The sequence below is a fragment of the Salarias fasciatus genome, chromosome 13 (assembly GCF_902148845.1).
Source record: "Salarias fasciatus chromosome 13, fSalaFa1.1, whole genome shotgun sequence".
Taxonomy (NCBI): Eukaryota; Metazoa; Chordata; class Actinopteri; order Blenniiformes; family Blenniidae; genus Salarias; species Salarias fasciatus.
The window spans coordinates 20735186-20752396 of NC_043757.1; the positions used below are offsets into that span (position 1 = coordinate 20735186).

A 17211-nucleotide genomic window follows, 5' to 3' on the forward strand; every position below is an offset into this window, starting at 1 on the left:
AAAAAAAAAAAAAAAAAAAAGAAAGAAAATACGGCACGGGAGCATTTGCTTGGAATTACCGCTCACATGACACAAATCCCATCGTTTCTGCAAACGGGGCATTTCGAATTTGCCTTCCTTTCAGTGGAAATGTCACAGCCGGTGTCAAGTTGGTGCCGATGGGAAGTGGCTGTTTATCGATGTCACACAGCTTCTGCAAATTCAGTTAAAAAAAGGGCGAAAATTCTGTGTTTTTCCATTAAGCGTATACGACCCTCTGATGTCTCATCCATTTTTTAATGAGACAAACGGCCTTTTCAGCGCGATCGCAGGCTGCTTGGCTTATCAGATTAGGTTTATCGCTTGCTAATGGCATGAAAAGGCACATTAAAGAGTTAATATGTATTTAATGAAGTCAAATGTGGTCAGATCTGGGACGTGGAGGAGGGACCCTTTTTAATACATGTCGTCAAATAAACAACTTTAAATATCCACCAAAATGGTTGAGAAATGTGAAGAAAAAAGTGCATTGTTTGCTGAATGTTGTCTCGTCTAATTCTGTTTTTTGGCACATGCAAATTGTGTGGGATGGCACAGCATTGGTGGGATATGTGTGATTTCCTCTGAGGTCTGGCAAAAGCTACTTCCCAGTTTCTAAATCCTCTCCATCTCCTCTTCTGTCTTCATGACAAGGCAGTTGTCTAATTAGGGAGCAAACTTCAAGGAGACTTTATGGTAATTCCTTTTTTTCTCTTTCTTTTTTTGGCTGTTCTTACTAAAAGCTAAATTTTTAAGTCCACTGTATGTTGATGTGACATTGGAGGAGAAAGTTCTTGTTTCAGATAACTGTCAACACTGAATTTGATCCAGATTTTAAATGAGCTGGCAGCAACAGTTTGCACATTTATTCACCAGACATTCCAAAAGACAGTGAAGCTGGTGTCAAATTACAAGACAGGTGCTAAATCTTGCTTTCTGTTTTCTGAGTTTTTGTTATTTTTTTGCCTATTTAGTAAGATTTCCACCATTCTCTCATCTCTCTCAGTACTGAAGCAAAGGGAAAGGTGTAGCTGCTGTTTAAGGTATTATTATGCTTTCCTGAACCTGCCCACCCAAGATCAAGTCGGACCGTGCGTAGCCCTTGAACTAAAATGAGGTTGACACTCCTGGTGCTGGACGTGCGATTGTGAGAAGTGTGTGTCAGATCTCATCAGCAGCGACTTGACAGGGCTGTAATCTTAAAGTGCCTGTTATGCATTATAATCACCTTTGAGTGAATGTATCAAAAGGCCAGGATACCAGCCTTTTCCTCAAGTGATATCCATAGAAATAAGTGCTCATTTTACTGCGTTTTTTTCACCTCCTTTCTTTTTTTTTTTTTTTTCTCTGTGCGTTCCTCGCTCACCCGTTTTGAATACATAAACACATATTCGCATACATCCTGAGATCACCCTGCCTGATGTCAGCGCGCTCGTGCAGCTGCAAAAAGATGGGCGTTCCTGCCGCTCCTCTGCCAATGCTCGGGGCGGGGCTCGCTGTGTCCATCTGTTCACGGCCGGAGGAGGAAGGAAAGCACGCGCGCACACTGGCACAAAGTTTGAAATATGTCAAGCTACACACGGGGAAAAAAAACACACACATGCGCACACACACATAATAATTACCTCAGCAGGGAGTCGGCTCAGTTGTCCTGAATGCCAGGGGGAATCAAGGACCAAGGACACAGAGTACAAGTCACCTTCTCACACACACATATATATATATATATATATATATATATATATATATATATATATATATATATATATATATATATATATATATATATATATATATATACACATATATATATATATCTAGAATCTCTTCTGGGCTCAGCAGGCTTCTGTTCATCCTGCAAATCCTCGCAAGCAGCAATGACATTCGTATAAAAATCTTAAATATGGATGAAGTTTTCTAAGTAATCTTTTTTTTTTTTTTTTAATTAATGCAAATTCGCAGTGTTGATAAATCTCCCTGGTGTTTGAAGTCTCTTTCTTTCTTGTCTTTTTCTTTTTTTGTTCCTAGGGGTCTTTTTGCAAGCCATTACACCGAGACGCATTACCAGGAGGATGGAAGTGCAGTCACCGGCGCTCACAACTTCACGGTACGACACCACTTGAGTGCTTTTGACATTTATGGCCAAGTTGACGTGCCGCGGCGCTCGAAAGTCACATAAAATCTGACCCTCAGAAAGAACTTTTGGAAAGACAGATGTTTTTTTTAAACAAATATTGAACATAATTGAAAACTAAACATTGAATCGAAACGAGACGTTTGTTCTTTTTCAGTCAGTGTGGACTTTAAACGCTGCTGCTGTGTGGGACATCCATCCTGTGGCCTACTTGATGATAAGCTGCGATTTATGCTGTTTGCTTTTCAGCCAACATTGCCATCAGGATATTTTTTTAATGGAATTTATCAGTTGATGTTTTCCTGAGGGCTCGGTCTCATCTGGCGGTGTGCAAAGTGCTTGCTTCTCTTTTGAAAACGAGGGAAATATTGTTCATTCTAAATTTCCAGGGCTTGTCAAGGCCGCTTACTGTGACACTTCAATGGTATAGGAAATCATAACTGATCCCTCATTCAGTGATATTCACAAAGGAGAGAAAAGCATTTCTCAGTAGCTGACTTTGAAAAGTTTTTTTTTTCATTATTTTTTTTTTTTCCACCATCATTTGTTAGATCCTGAACTTTCTTAGCTCAGCTGGATTGAAATCGCCGTGTTGAACTGAGCAGCCGCGGGGATACAATGACAGGCTGCTTACAGTTTGCGGGATCGGTGTTTGGTAACGCGAGTATGACTGACAAGACAATTTCCCCCAGACTTATGCAAACACTTATCCTACACACTGTCTCTCTCACCTTTAATTTCGCGAGCGAGGGATGGTACAAGCGTTACATCAGGCTGTCAAACAGACATATTGTACCGTCTGAGATAAGCTTCATGCGGCTGCACACTTGCATGCTTGTCACCGAGCTCAACAATCTGCCATATGTTAATCATGCCTCAGTGGAAAGATAGTGGACTATAAATAAACTCTGCCTTTCTATGAATTATCTCCATCCGGCATGGATATTGTTTTTCCTTTTATGTTGCAGGTTCTTCAGCATATAAATTGCAAGCTATAAAATAAGTCTGAGCTGAATTATCCAGTGCTACAAATGCATGCTGTGCAGCAGAGCAATGCAAATCGATCTTTACTTCCAATATGTTGCTGAGTTTCACCTAAAGTTTGAAGGAAGTTCATATAGAAAATACAGCGTGGACTGATGTGATACCTGATTAGATACCAGGAGGATTACACATTTTTGTAGCTGCAGGGAATTTTCCTAAAGTAAATATTTCAAGAGGGCTGCATGCTGCTACTGTAAAAAATAAAGCAGGCTGAGGATGAAACGAGAGGGGAGGACAAACAGCATCACTGCCTCATTTTCTCTTTTGTAAAAGTTGAGCTCATCTAGTCAGGCGCGGCCCGAGCGCTCTTCTGTTTTTGATATTAATCTAATGAAGTTCAGCTCCATTACCACCTGCCTCAGCAACACGAGGCGTTTTTACATAAAAGTATATCCTTCCAGAGTTTTACTGTTGTCCATGAGAAATGGTCGAAGTGGTTTTTCTACGACGACAGCTGATTTAAGCGAACTTGAGAGCCACGAGACACTAACTGGAAATCTGTATTCCCTCCTAATGAGAGTCATTTCCCCTGCCCTCCTTCTGCTCAGACAACAGTGTTTTCACTGTGTCTGAGGAACCCTAAATGTTCTCTTTTCCTTCTACTCGACCAGCCTGATGGAATAATGAACCATCAACAATTACCGTATTACTGTCAGCTCCCATGTGTGTCAGCGCGCCCGCCCGCCTCCCGCCTCGGCCGCGCTCATTCCAAACAGCTTGTTTGTGTAAAGAGGGCGAGGAAGAAAGTCTGTTCTGCAGAGCATGCTAATTTATGTGAGCGCGAGTCGGGACGGCGTCAGCAGAGCTCCTCTTGTCTTGTCCTCTTTTGCACGTTTGAAGTCAGGTAAAAGCTTCACTACGGCTGAAACAAATGTGACGTGCCGCTTTTTTTCTTCTTTAGACATAATACATTTTTAATGACACCATCCAGTGTGTAAAGCTGTTTCTTTTTTTTTCCCCCATCATGAAAGTGTTCTCATCTTGTGTTTTATTATGTACAACCTCTTTCAGAATAACTGCTACTACCACGGGGAGGTGCGGGCGCGCCCCGGCTCTGACGTTACCCTCAGCGCCTGCTCGGGCCTTCGGTAAGGAGCACCGGAGCCGCTTTGCATTCCGGCGGCGTCCCGGCACTGCCCTTTAAGTGCTATTTGCCATGGCAATGTTTATATTTACTTAAGTCACTCAGCACAGCAGCCCATCGCTCTTAAGCCCCTTAAGCGTGCTGTCAGTGAGTTGTTGTGCGGCTCGCCACCGAAATAGGGGAAAATGTCACACCTCATTGTCTGTGCTCACAGAGGCTTCCAGTAAATATCCGACCTCAGTAATTGGCATTTTGCTCCCGCTAATGACCGAGCGCAATTCCAAGTTTTGTAAACTGGGCATTAGCCAAATCTTAAGATACTTAATTTCATCTCCCGCTTAATTAAACAGCGAGAAAAAACATTTAAGGAAAACAGAAAATGTTTAGTTTGCCATGACGGCCTTTTATTAACTCAGAATGTGCTAATGACATCGAACATTTACATTGCGATTTGTGGTAAATGTTCTCGGTCTGAGATGAGAAATGCACCGCACCGAGGGGAAATAGCACTGCTGTGATTTGTGACTACAAAGACTGTGGGCAGTTTTTAAGTGGCTTGATAAAAAAACAAACAAAACAAAACATGTTTTATAGATTCAGTTGGCTGGAGTAAGAGCAGGCATAAAGAAAAAGGACTACCTTGGCTGTCAAATATTCCATTAGAGAGAGCCACATTCAATCAAAGTCCGCGTTTTGAGAGATTTTTTTATGTTCTGAAGCTTTGTTTTCAGCCCTGTGCTGCTGTCTCTGCAGAGGCTTCATCGCACTTGAAAACAAAACCTTCATCATTGAGCCCGTGTCTGGCAACGACACCGGAGCCCACTTCATCTACCGAGTGGAAGAACTCCGCCTGACCCCCGGAGCCTGCGGCCACGGCTTCAACATGTCCTCCGTCGCTCCTGAAAATCACATCAAAAGCCCGTTCCAGTCCTTCCACAACAGAGTGAGATTAGTATTATGTTGTTTTTCAATGCAAAGCTCATTTCATGGCCACTTGACGCCCCGGTTCAAAGCTCCATTGTCTTCAATTTAGCCTTTTCTCGGAGCGTTTCACTGTCAAACGTTTCCAAAGGGAAACGCTAACATGGAAATGATGAAAGATAAATGGGCGTCGGACCAAAGATGAGAATATTGGCAGGCATACCTGTTTGGATAAGTTCCCTGAGGGTATTGCCTTGGGCTTGACACTCATTTTATCTGCGCTCAGAGTCCAGAGTGGAGGGCCCGTGCAGAAGGGCTGGCTCGTGATTTGCATACAGCAGGTGTGAGATCCATCTGCCCCTATTTCCAGACATTAAAAACTCCATCTGAGTCAGGAAATGAAGCTTACCTATATACAGTATTTAATGGCCCCGGGGTAGAGCCGCGTCTCGGCTGTGGCTTTCCAGGACAAAATTCATCCCACCTTTAAAGACACGGCATTGGAGTGAAAACGGTTGATGAATATATCTTCGAGAACAGGCCTACTTGCTTCTCAAGGGTATTCAGTAATATACCTGCTGAATCACCCCTAAAGCGATGGCATTTTATTCTTTTTTTTAAGTTTCGCAAACCATTTAGTTGGAGAACTTCATTTTGTTTGGCTCATTTTTGTCAAATTAATCAAAATTCACCATAACATCTGAGTTAAACGTTGTGCTTGTACCGGTGGGACATGACCTTGATTGACCCGGGTTCGAATCCTGGGTGAGGCAGGACGCCTGCAGAGCCGTGTGTTTCTGAAACGGTGAGATTTCTGTGCAGCTCGTGGAAAGCTGGAAATAGGATGCTGTCGGCCTCAACTTTTGAGATGTAATTTACTTTTGGGAGCGGTATATTTAACTGCTGCATTGTGTTGTAGTGAGGATGAAGTGACATTTAAAGGTCCTGCGTGTCTTTTCTTTTAGAGCCGAGCCCGGCGCTCCTCTCACTTCCAGTGCTGAGCTAAGCTGATTTTCCACGACACATATCTTCACATTCATTGTGATCCGTGACGCTGGCATTGATCTGCTTGTTGAATGAGTTGTCAAAATTAGTTATATTGTGTCTCTAATTTTAGGATAATTAAGGGGGAAATGAAAATGAATGCATTTCTAATATGTGACTTTTTTTTTTTTTTTTTTTTTTTTTTAACCCCAGCATAAAAGGCATGCTCAGAAGACCACCAAATATGTGGAGCTGATCATTGTTGCGGACAACAGAGAGGTAATGCACCGGCGCCACTTCCATTCACAAACACACCAGAAACTACGCGGTGGGAACAAAATCACAGGGTAAGCTGTAGTTACAGTAGAGCAGGTCCCACCGGAGTCCCAGAAACGGGGTCAGTGTGCAACAGACAGTGTGGTCCTGTGGCAGCAGCCCCAGTCTGACGGGAAACGCCGCTCTCCAGTCCCCGGCGGAGCAGACGGGAAACAGGAAAGAGCCACGTGGACGCAGGAGCGTCTCCCATCAGCACCGGCGGGCTCATTGGGGTGGGGGGGGGGTTTCCTACCCGACGTCCCTCCTGCTCATAACACTGAGCGGAGAGAAAGGAAATGAGGGCAGAGAGGAGGATGGAGGACGTCGTTCAGATTAGATTTGCTGTTAGGCGTCAGCGCAGGTGAACTCGCAGTTGGGTGGATGTAGACTGAAAGCTTCGCAGGCTGTCATATCCGCCAGTATCCCCGTGCTGGGAGAGTTTTCCAGATCCAGATGGCCGCAGCTTGACGAACTCCATAACACGTAGAAAAATTCATTGCATCAGAATATTTTAAGCAACTCATTCATACAAATACCGTCGTGCCTCGTGGTTTTCTGTCCGAACACTGTTGATCTCACTTACGTCTTCATGAATAATTGACTACTTGTGGTTGTAGAATATTGCTTCAGCTGATTGTCTGCAATTTTTCTTACAGTTTCAGAAACAAGGGAAGGACTTGGAGAAGGTGAAACAGAGACTGGCGGAGATAGCCAATTACGTGGACAAGGTAAAACATCCTCCCGCTTTAGCGCGGGGGGAATAAATCGCTTCTTTAAAATAGAAGTATTGTTGGCGGTGGAGATTAATGGGATGAACGTGCGATATATTAATTTCCTGCTAAAGCAGCTGATCTTAGTCTGCCTAAAACCTCTGCCAGAGCCGCGGATCTGCAACCAGCAGGCGTCTGCCAGCAGATAGATTTACTTGAGGGAGGCTTGGATATAGACAGGGAGACAAACATGCGCTCAGCCTGCGAAAAACATGCGAGGTGGAGGATTTAAGGCCGCTGTAATGAGAAGGAATATAATTCAGTAGATGGAAACACAGATTCTCTCACACGTTTGTTTGAAGGTCTTGTAAACACAATAAAATACAATCTAATCTCAATTAACCACCTGGCGTTTCTATTCTTTCTGCTGATGATGGTGCTCTTTTTTTAGTTTTACAGGGCCCTCAACATCCGGGTGGCGCTGGTGGGTCTGGAAGTGTGGAGCGACTCCGATAAATGTCCCGTCACACAGGATCCCTTCACCACGCTGCACGAGTTCCTCGACTGGCGGAAAGTCAAACTGCTGCCCAGCAAACCCCACGACAATGCCCAGCTCATCAGGTAGACCTTTGATCAACCAGTATAGCATTTATATCGATACCCTGAAACAAAATCGCAAAGTTATGCATTGATAGCTTCACATCTCAGCTCTTTAACCACACATATACATCTATTTTAAGTTGTGGTTTTCCATTTTCCAGAAACTTTTAGACCCTCTTCCCCATTATTTAAGCATTTCTATGAATTGCACCATCCAATGTGTGAGTTTTCATCTTAGGCTCATGGGTTCCTTGTTCATTTACTTGTCTGTATAGGTTTTTATCCGGCAAACAATACTATAATCTTGAGAGACATTGTTGCAATATTTTTACATGAAATACTCTCCATCTTTATTCCTGTCAAGCAACGTTCAATGCCTGATCCCTGATTGTGCACTGCCGGGTGTTTACTATTGCTGAATCCAATATAAATACACTACGTAAAAAGTCATACTTTTACAGACAGTCATACTTTCAGCACGGTATTGATCAGACCTGTTCCTCTAAATAGTTTCAGGCATTTTCAAATAAAAATGGTCCAAATGTGAGCAGAAAAAAAAAAAACCAAAAAAAATTATAATATAGAAATATATAAAATTTTATTTACAGTTTATCATATGGTTCGCTTGGAGGTAACTTCTCCTCCAGGGTATCATGTTATATTAAATGGTGACACTCATACTACGATCTGTGAATTATTTTTTTTATTACCATATCAAACCAAATACCTCTCAGCTTTATCCAAAGTTAATGGCGACGATATTGTTTAATGACGAGCATCTCGGTGCTTCACTTCTTTAACAGCCTTATCTCTGCCTAATGCTGTTTGCAGCGGGGTTTACTTCCAGGGCACCACCATTGGCATGGCGCCCATCATGAGCATGTGCACGGTGGAGCAATCTGGAGGCATTGTCATGGTGAGTATCCGACCTTCTCTCTGCTCCCACCGCGCCCCCCCCCCCCCCCCTTCCTCTGATCGTATCAGGCTGGACATTGTTCAGATTCAGCAGGCAACACAATCCAGACATGATTCTCACAGTAAAGGTGTTCTGCTATAGGAAGTCATATTTCAAGGTGTAATTATATTTTGTACTGGCAGTCTCTTAAAATGATCCACATGCAGCAAAATGTAGAAATGTTCTCTTAAAAGCATTGGTCTGCATGCAGGCACTCTGCTGCAAAGCCATCTGAAGTCCTGCAGTCATGCAGGCGGTGTGTCAGCTCCAATGCTTCATTTGGAGCGGCGCAGTGACGCGAGGTAAGGGTTTAAAAGGTCTCTCTGTATGAGTCAGCCTGTCCGGGGTGTATCTCATGTTGGTGCTTATGAGGATGACGGTATGATTTTTCATATGGCCCCAAGTAAGTCTTGTTGTAATCCTGAAAACACTCCAACTTGTTGACATGAGGATGGAAAATTATGCTGTGATGTGTGTTTTGGAGTGTTTCTGTTTTTACATTCTCTGAGTCAAATACTCAGCCGACAGTCGTTACTGCTTAGATGTTCATCTGTTCAGACGTGTGTTTGTTTTGGACTGTACGCATATTCAGATTATATGAATAAAATAGATAAATCCTCGAACCGATTCGAAAAAAGGGTAAAGAGAAGTGAAAACATGCCATACAGTGGGGGGAAAGCAGAATGGAAAACAAGCGGGCCGGCATCTGGGACGACAGAAGGTCATACCGGAACTTAATTTTCAGCCGGTAGTTACAGGGATATTTCAGCGCGATTCTCAGGTTTTATAAGCGACGTTTGTGGAGCCGCAGTGCAGCGCGGAGTCTGTTAACGGGGAGATGCGGGGCGACAGCTGTCGCTTGAATGAGTCCGACGCGGGCCGAATGAGAAGACCGGCGTCATGCTCTATGCAGATATGCTCTGTGGAAGTGGCGTAGAAGGGTTGGAGGGGCACTGGGGTAAATCAAATGCCACGGCGTTTGAACACAACCGCATTTACATTTTTATGAGACGCGATAAATTGTTTATGCCGTCTCTTACGGAGCACACATTTAAATCAAAAAGCATTTTTTTCTTTTACGCGGAGCTATGAGTCGCCCCGAGTATGCCGAGTCGCCGTGTACAGTAGATTATCTGGCTGTTAGGATCCTCTGCCTCTCATGTCGCTTGACACCCATGCCGGATCACAAAGTGGTTATCAGCCCAATGCCAGTGTGTGTGTGTGTCTGTGCCGTTAATAGATATGTTTTCCTCCAGCCGGGCGCTGTGGTGAGGTTCCTCCAGATGTTTGTCTTCCCCATTACTTACAGCGAGCAGATGGTCTGGACCAAGATTAAAGCGCCACACGAGCAGTTAGAGGGCAGTCAGAGGAGATGAACTGTTTCTCCAGCCTTGCACTGCCATGTGTTAATTCGCCACAAATCTCGTATATTTCGCCCTCTGTTTTTATTCGTTTTGAGTTTCGTAATGTTATTCATTTCGTCTAGAACCACTTTGGAGCCATCGTCTCCTCTCTGTTGGAGAATTGAGTTCAAATGGATGGACGTTAATCAAGAAAGACTGTCAAAAAGCGTCCCAGTTGTTGTCAACGCAGCAAGTTTCTCTCCATCACGAGAGTATCTCACAGCTGCTTTTACTGTAATGACTGCGGCTTCCAAGAGCCTCATTCATTTTCTGCAAACTCTCACACCAGGATCTGTTGTTGGGACTTGTTCAGCTGTGAAGTGCACACGTTCATGCGGCGTGGAACGCTCTCCCGTCCTCCTTGTCAAAAGGCGTGGCACAGTGTCCCATCAGGCTCCTCTTTAATCAGAGCAGGAAGTGGCTCCGCTCGGCCTCAGCTCTGACTCATGGACCTGCCTTCAAAGCGAGCGTGTGTGTTTCTCATGCGCTGGAGTCACGCACTGGTTGGCTTTTTCTCTGAGGGACCGTGAGAACAATGCACATTACGAAAGTGTTGAATAAACACCTTTCGATCGGCGTGTTTGATATGAATACACAGTGTCAAGTATAACCGCCGTGGCATAAGATATGGAGGATTTCTCTGCTTGAGCTGCACAATATTTATTCTCAGTTAAGGACTTTAAAAAAAAAGGAACATCCCGACATTTCTAAATCTGCCACATGGCATACGTTCCTTGTTTGATGCCTCATACATTGAAAATCCCCTTGCAGACTGACATAAAGGAATCAAATATATAGTCGGTGTGTAGAGGGAGCTGTTCACACAGTTTGGCAGAAAAACAAAAAAGCGCAAACATGCTGCACCTCAATCTGCTTCACAAGCCCACTGCACAGAGATCAGCTACATGAAATTACAGTGCAAATAGAGCTGCAGCACAAGCACACCCGCCACGAAACCGCACACTTCATAATCGCGTCGTAATAACCACATTTGTCTCTTTCTCTTCGCCGTATTTCCGCCCGTATTTGACACACTGTATGTTTCACAGCGGCTGAATTTCTCAGTCACACTCCAAAGGCTCCTTTGTCTCTTTTTCTTTACTACCTCCTCCCAAACTGTCTTGCCCATAAAAGCGAAACACCCACCTCCTTCTCTTCCTCCTCCGTCTCGTCGGCCTGGAGAAGGGCAGTTGTCTTGCCTATCAATGCAGCAGCGATTCATACAGCGGTGGGTTTGCGGGGCTTCCTGCGGTAGCTGTCTGCTCTGTCAGTGGGTATGATTGGGTCTGCGGGGGTAGTGGAATGGCAGATGAATTGAAGCCTCCATGAGGAGAATAGGTAATGGAAGGAAGTTGCAGGTTGGACAGTTACTGCCCTGCTTTGTGAGTCTGCACGCTGAGAAAAATGTTTTTTGAACTTTCCATTTCTTCTCTCCTTTTCGGTACTCTTAGAACAGGGAACTGCACATTGCTAATTTGTTTCCCGTTCTCGACTGGTCGCAGGATCACTCCGAGAACCCTCTGGGCGCGGCTGTGACTCTGGCACACGAGCTCGGCCACAACTTTGGCATGAACCACGACACCCCGGAGCGAGGCTGCGGCTGCCGGATGACCGCCGACCGCGGAGGCTGCATCATGACCCCGTCCACAGGGTGAGGCAACGAACTCTGACATCAGTGTTTCAGAACTTCAGATAAACTGAAGACTATTTGTTGTTCACCTGCAGGTGAAGCTTTATCTTAATTTCCATTCACAGTTTCTGGAACACATTTAGAAATCCTTGAAAAAACAGTGGAAGGGGAGAAATATTGGCTCTGAATTCAATAGTTGAAAACATGTTTATTAGAATACTGTTGCTGTAAAAAGAAAATCCAGCTAGAAATGAGCCAAATAGTTCTATTTTTAGACACATTTTTGGTTTAAGGCTAACTGAAAAATCGGTAAACAAATTTAACTTGGCCAAGTTCAGAGAATCGAGCCTGTGTGAGGCTGCCATATGTCCTTAAAACAGAAAAAAGGTGCTCCTCACTCAGCTAAGCTTTTTTCCACTTTAATATGCTTATATCCTCTTGAAATAATTTTCTGTTCCCAACAAAATGGCAAAAAATATATGTATATATATATTACCGTGGTTGATAAAAACATCAAATTTTCTCTTAAATTGACTGAACTCCATTTTACATATTTATTTGAGGAAAGCACCACAAAAAGCGTCAGCGTTACCGACTCACGGCCTTCAAATGTGACTAGATGTTCAGATTAACTCAGGAAAACGGTGCCAAATAGAGCAGCTGATGACGATTATAGATTAAAGTTTTGCATCTATTTTAGGACGTTTCAAAATAAAACGCAACAGCTGAGAACTAATGTATGGATTGGTGTTAAACTGATGTTGAATTAAGTTTCTTTTTTAGCATATTTAGTTAAAAAAAAAGCATGAATTTAGCAGCACTAGCCTCATACATGGGTGATCTGTTCATGTTGCAGAGTCTGTGTCAGTGTGCGAGAGAAAGTGGACACACACACCACACACACACGATCACCACACAGAGCACATAGCGCACGCTCCGCACGCTTTGGCCTGAGACTAAAGAAGCCGGTCTCTGCATTCTGCCCGTGCTGCCTGGGTCGCCGAGATAACAGAGCCGCTGCGAGTGATGGACTCTGTGACTGTTGGTAAACAGAGAGCAGATAAGGCGAACCCGGAGCGCAGTACCAGATTTCACCCCTGGTCTCGGGCCAGTCTGGTTCGTCCGATGGCGAGTTCCCGCGAGCCACAGGCGAACGTGGCGAGGATGAATTCCACAACACTGCGAAGAGGAAGGGGGGGGGGAAAAAAAAAGTCTAAACTGGTGTAATCCTTTCTTTATGTGTTAGTATTAGACTTTAAAGAGTGAGAACAAATAGGGATATTTATCATCTCTCCCTCACAAAAATCATGTCGTTCAGGAGATTTGTTCAATTTGACGATGCAGCAAGAAAGATTGTTAAACCTGAAAAGAAGCATCAAATCAGAAGCTCGCAGCAAAAAAAGCTGCGGAAATCCAGAGAATGAATGATTGTTCATCAGTTAGATAAACACATCTCTTCAGACTAAACAGGAGGAGTTGTTTACAATGCTGCCGCTTACTCAGGATTAAGCGCAATGTTTTAATGGGGAAAACTGAGCATCAGCAAGGAGCAGGGATGATATATTTCATTAGAAGTTGTTGTTGATGTGTGATTTCGTCGGCTCCACTCGTGTCTGCTGTCATTAAACATTGACACTAAAAGCAGCTGGAAACTGTTTTCAATTATTCTCATAAATCAGACATGGGAAGAGAGAGGAAATAAAAAAAAACACCGCAGGCTTTTACCGATCAAAAGCACAATAAAAAATGCTGATTTGTTATTTTTTTAACATGCATCAAAATTGTGCCAGAAAAACTCGATTGACCTCTCACTTTATAAAATCAGATGAAAAAATCCGGGTTTGCTGTCAAAAAAAACGGCTTGTTTGTACGGCCGCCAGCAACAATGAGCTCATCCTTCTGTTCTAAAATATTTATCAGAGCGCAAAACGAAGAGGAAGAGAAGGGGAGGAAACGTAATGCACATCAGCGCCGGACTTCGGAGCGAGCGGCCGGCGCTCCGACGTGACGACTCGGCTTCTTCAAGCTCTCTAATGATGTCATGCCGAGGCTTCAGAAAAAAAAAAACAAAAAAAAAAAAAAAAATGACTGTCTCATCTAAATGAGTTACAGTGAGTCATGTTGTTATTAAATTCTTTACAACCTGCATAAAATAATGAAACGCGGTGGAGTTTTCCAGAACTCTGCCCCCTCCTCATTATGAAATTACACACATCGATAGCAGAGAGTGACCTTCTCTGTTTGCTAGTCAGAGGATGCAGATCAATACGTGCACGCTGGGTGTGCTGACATTTTGCTTGTCGGCATTGTTTTGATACACCAGCAGCAATTATCAATATTTCCCTCTTTAATTATTAATATTGCTCTCTGACCGCTGCTCAGTGCCGTCTGCGTATTTCATAAAGAGGGCCATCGATGTTGGTTGTGGCTCGGTAATGAGAGTAAATGAGATGAGGGCGGCGGAATCCAGGAGATGTACAGTCCGTCTGCGGAGAGACCAGTTTATTGCAGGAATATACAGACCTTTATTTACTCATGCAGCCCAATGCAGTTATTATCATCGATCGTCTGTGAGGGAGTTTGTTGATTCCACTTGGGGGGAAAAAAAAATCTTTAAAGCTGCACTAATTTGTGCGTTTTGTATTAAATTTAACGTCTGACATTTCTATTTGTGTGCTGTATGCTGAAGTTGAACCCGAGCTTTGTTTGTAGATATGATATGAATGGTATTGATATTTTCTTTAGCAGTGTTTGAAGGAAGAATGCTGCGCAGTAAATGGGTTTGGTAATAAGATAAAAAGAGATTCAAGGAAATATAAGTAGATTTTTAGAAATAGAAACATACAGTGAAAAGCTAAACACAGGTGAATGAAAATGTCGGTGCAACAATTCAGTTTTATTCATATATATAGCAGCCATTACAACATAGCCATTTATAAATTATGTAGAAGATAACCCCTGCAATTCCACATGAGCAAGCACAGATGGTATTAGAAAAGAAAAACTGATTTTACCGGAGAGAAAATCCTCCAGAATCCACTCAGAGGTGGGGACTCTCTGCATGCACTGTTTGGGTTTGAGGGATTGAGGAAAGAGACAGGAAAGTGAGCAACAAACAAACAAGTTGACTTCAAACAGCCATTTTATTCTCCCAGCACAGGCTTGATGAGGACAGGATGTCCGCTTTACAAACTACGAACTTCATGGTTGGAGATGCATGCAGGAATAGACAGTGTTTGGCTCAAATATACCTTGTTCTTTAGCTTGAAGTTTGATTGGCTGATTGATTAGATAAATAGATCTGAGTGTCTTCTGCGTGGTGGTGGAAGTCAGTGCTTTGCTCCATTAAATTATTTCCCTATAGGAACCTGGTATATGAACAGAAAGTGCTCATATTAATCCATCTTCTGTTCCGCTTCATCCTTTGGAGCCCATCCCAGTGGGCGAAGTGATGGGAAGTACAGTGTGTGCACTGAAAGAGAATCTGTGGAACTCTATGCAATTGAACTTCCACATGAGCTTTTTCATCCTCAGATTTTTCGTTAAAAACGGCATTATTGAATGAACTTTTTCCTGTTTCCTGAACAAAATAGAGCCCACAAAATATTTTCCTCCTCCGGGCTTGGTGTAAATAGTTGGCACAAGGGGTCAAGCGGTCAGAGCGGTGGACTGGAAAACAACAGGGTGAAGGTTTGAGCCTGCTGCGGTTATTAAATTCTCTGGGTCGTGACCTTAAGCAACACTATTTACTACACTCGCTCCTTCGGAGTCGAGACATAGATATTTTTATGTTGCCTACGTGGCTTTCAGAAACAATTTTTATTCATGTTTCACATTCATATGGATGAGTTTTTCATGGCTTCCTGTTAGATTTTAATGTGGAGGCGAAACATCGTCGGTTTTCTCGCGGTATCAGATCGGGAGCGTCTCGGCTGAAGATATTCACGGCACAACATATTCATTAAAGTTTCTGAGCCGTCTTCGAAGATGGAAAATTATAAACTTGCTCAAGTTCAAGCTTGACTTTGCTGTTTGTCACTCAGATTGAATTCCCTGAACTATCAGCTTGAATTGACAGTTTCCTGAATACAAAACCAATAATTTTACAAACCAATCTAGAACTCATTTCCTCCATCACAGATCTGGTTTCTCTGTGAAGAAAAAAAAAAAGAAAGAAAGAAAAGAAAAGAAATACATATATAGATATTAGCAACCTCCATTGACCCTCAGACGGGACGCCTCCAGCATGTTAAACACACCGTCGGAAAGCGGCGCGGCTCGTCTGAATGTGTGTTTGGGATACTCTCAGCTTAGACTTGCTAATGGAGGAGAGGACAGGCTGCATCTAAATGACGTGATTATCAGTGACGCTGCCAGCTGCAATCAGGGCCAGGGCACAGAGAGAGAGATCCGCAGAGAGGTGCTTTATGCCAGGGTAGACAGGCGGAGGGAAGGCGAGCCGCGGTTTCGCCCGCCTTTTATCTCCAGCAGTGGGAAAAGCAGGACGAGATGCACACGGAGAGATGGAGGTTAGGGTGAGAGACAGGCATCAGAAAGATGACAATGAATGAATTATTCCTCTGGAACCTGTGGCAGGTGGCATGGGCTTTAAAGTCTGGCCATGAGCGGTTTGTGTCTCCACAACAAGTGAACATTTGAGGAACAGAGGGGAGCAGCAGTTTACTTTTGGCGTTTTGAACTGGGAATGCCTTTTAGAAGTTGAGCTAAGACTTGCATCATGTGAGTGTGGTGAGAATCCTCAGAAGTGCTTCCCTGTGTCTGCATCTGTAGCCGAGCAGAGTGATGAGGCGCAGCGGGGAGCTGCGGCCGGACTCTGAGGACAAGAGGTGAGCACTTTGTCAAGACAATATCAGGCGGCGTCCGACCCTTTTTTTCCTCCTGTCAGAATGACAGTGCAGGAGAGGTGAGAAGGTACAAAATGTCATTATCTCACGACATTTGGCTGTGTGCAGGAGGAAGGAAACCGGCTCTAGTGGGTATGTTATTGCGGTGAATTTAGCCTGCACATTGCTGTTTTTCCCCCCTTAATGTTTAATGAGCACATGCCTCCGCCCGGGCTGCAGCCTAACATTTACAGAAAGGTCAAGCATGTCTCGTCTGCTCGGCTCGGACCGAGCGCGTCGGTAGGCGGCGCGGCTCAGAGAGCGACGCCGACGGACAGCCCGATGTCAGTAAGAGGAGCTCTTCAAAAACCACCTTGTAACCGCTGAATCTACTGTCAACACACCTGTTTCGCTCGCCATCCAGTCGCCCGCTGACCTTTAATCCTGGCAGGAAACATTTGAACTGCACATAAGGCTCACTTGAGAAAAAGCTGTTCGGTACACTGAAGAGCGTATCTCCACATCTCACGGCGCTGTAATATCTTTTTGTCAGCCGCAGAGAAAGAGGC

General features: G+C 43.9%; 1 protein-coding gene across 1 annotated transcript in view; it reads left to right on the plus strand.

Moving 5' to 3' along the window:
* Positions 1 to 17211, plus strand: part of adam12b (ADAM metallopeptidase domain 12b) — an 80472-nt gene that overhangs the window by 33544 nt on the left and 29717 nt on the right. Inside the window, exons 4-11 of the mRNA XM_030106958.1 lie at positions 2047 to 2125; positions 4208 to 4284; positions 5034 to 5223; positions 6399 to 6464; positions 7157 to 7228; positions 7662 to 7831; positions 8642 to 8726; positions 11671 to 11819. Of these exons, the coding sequence (XP_029962818.1) occupies positions 2047 to 2125; positions 4208 to 4284; positions 5034 to 5223; positions 6399 to 6464; positions 7157 to 7228; positions 7662 to 7831; positions 8642 to 8726; positions 11671 to 11819 (888 nt within the window). The remainder of the gene's footprint in view (positions 1 to 2046; positions 2126 to 4207; positions 4285 to 5033; positions 5224 to 6398; positions 6465 to 7156; positions 7229 to 7661; positions 7832 to 8641; positions 8727 to 11670; positions 11820 to 17211) is intronic.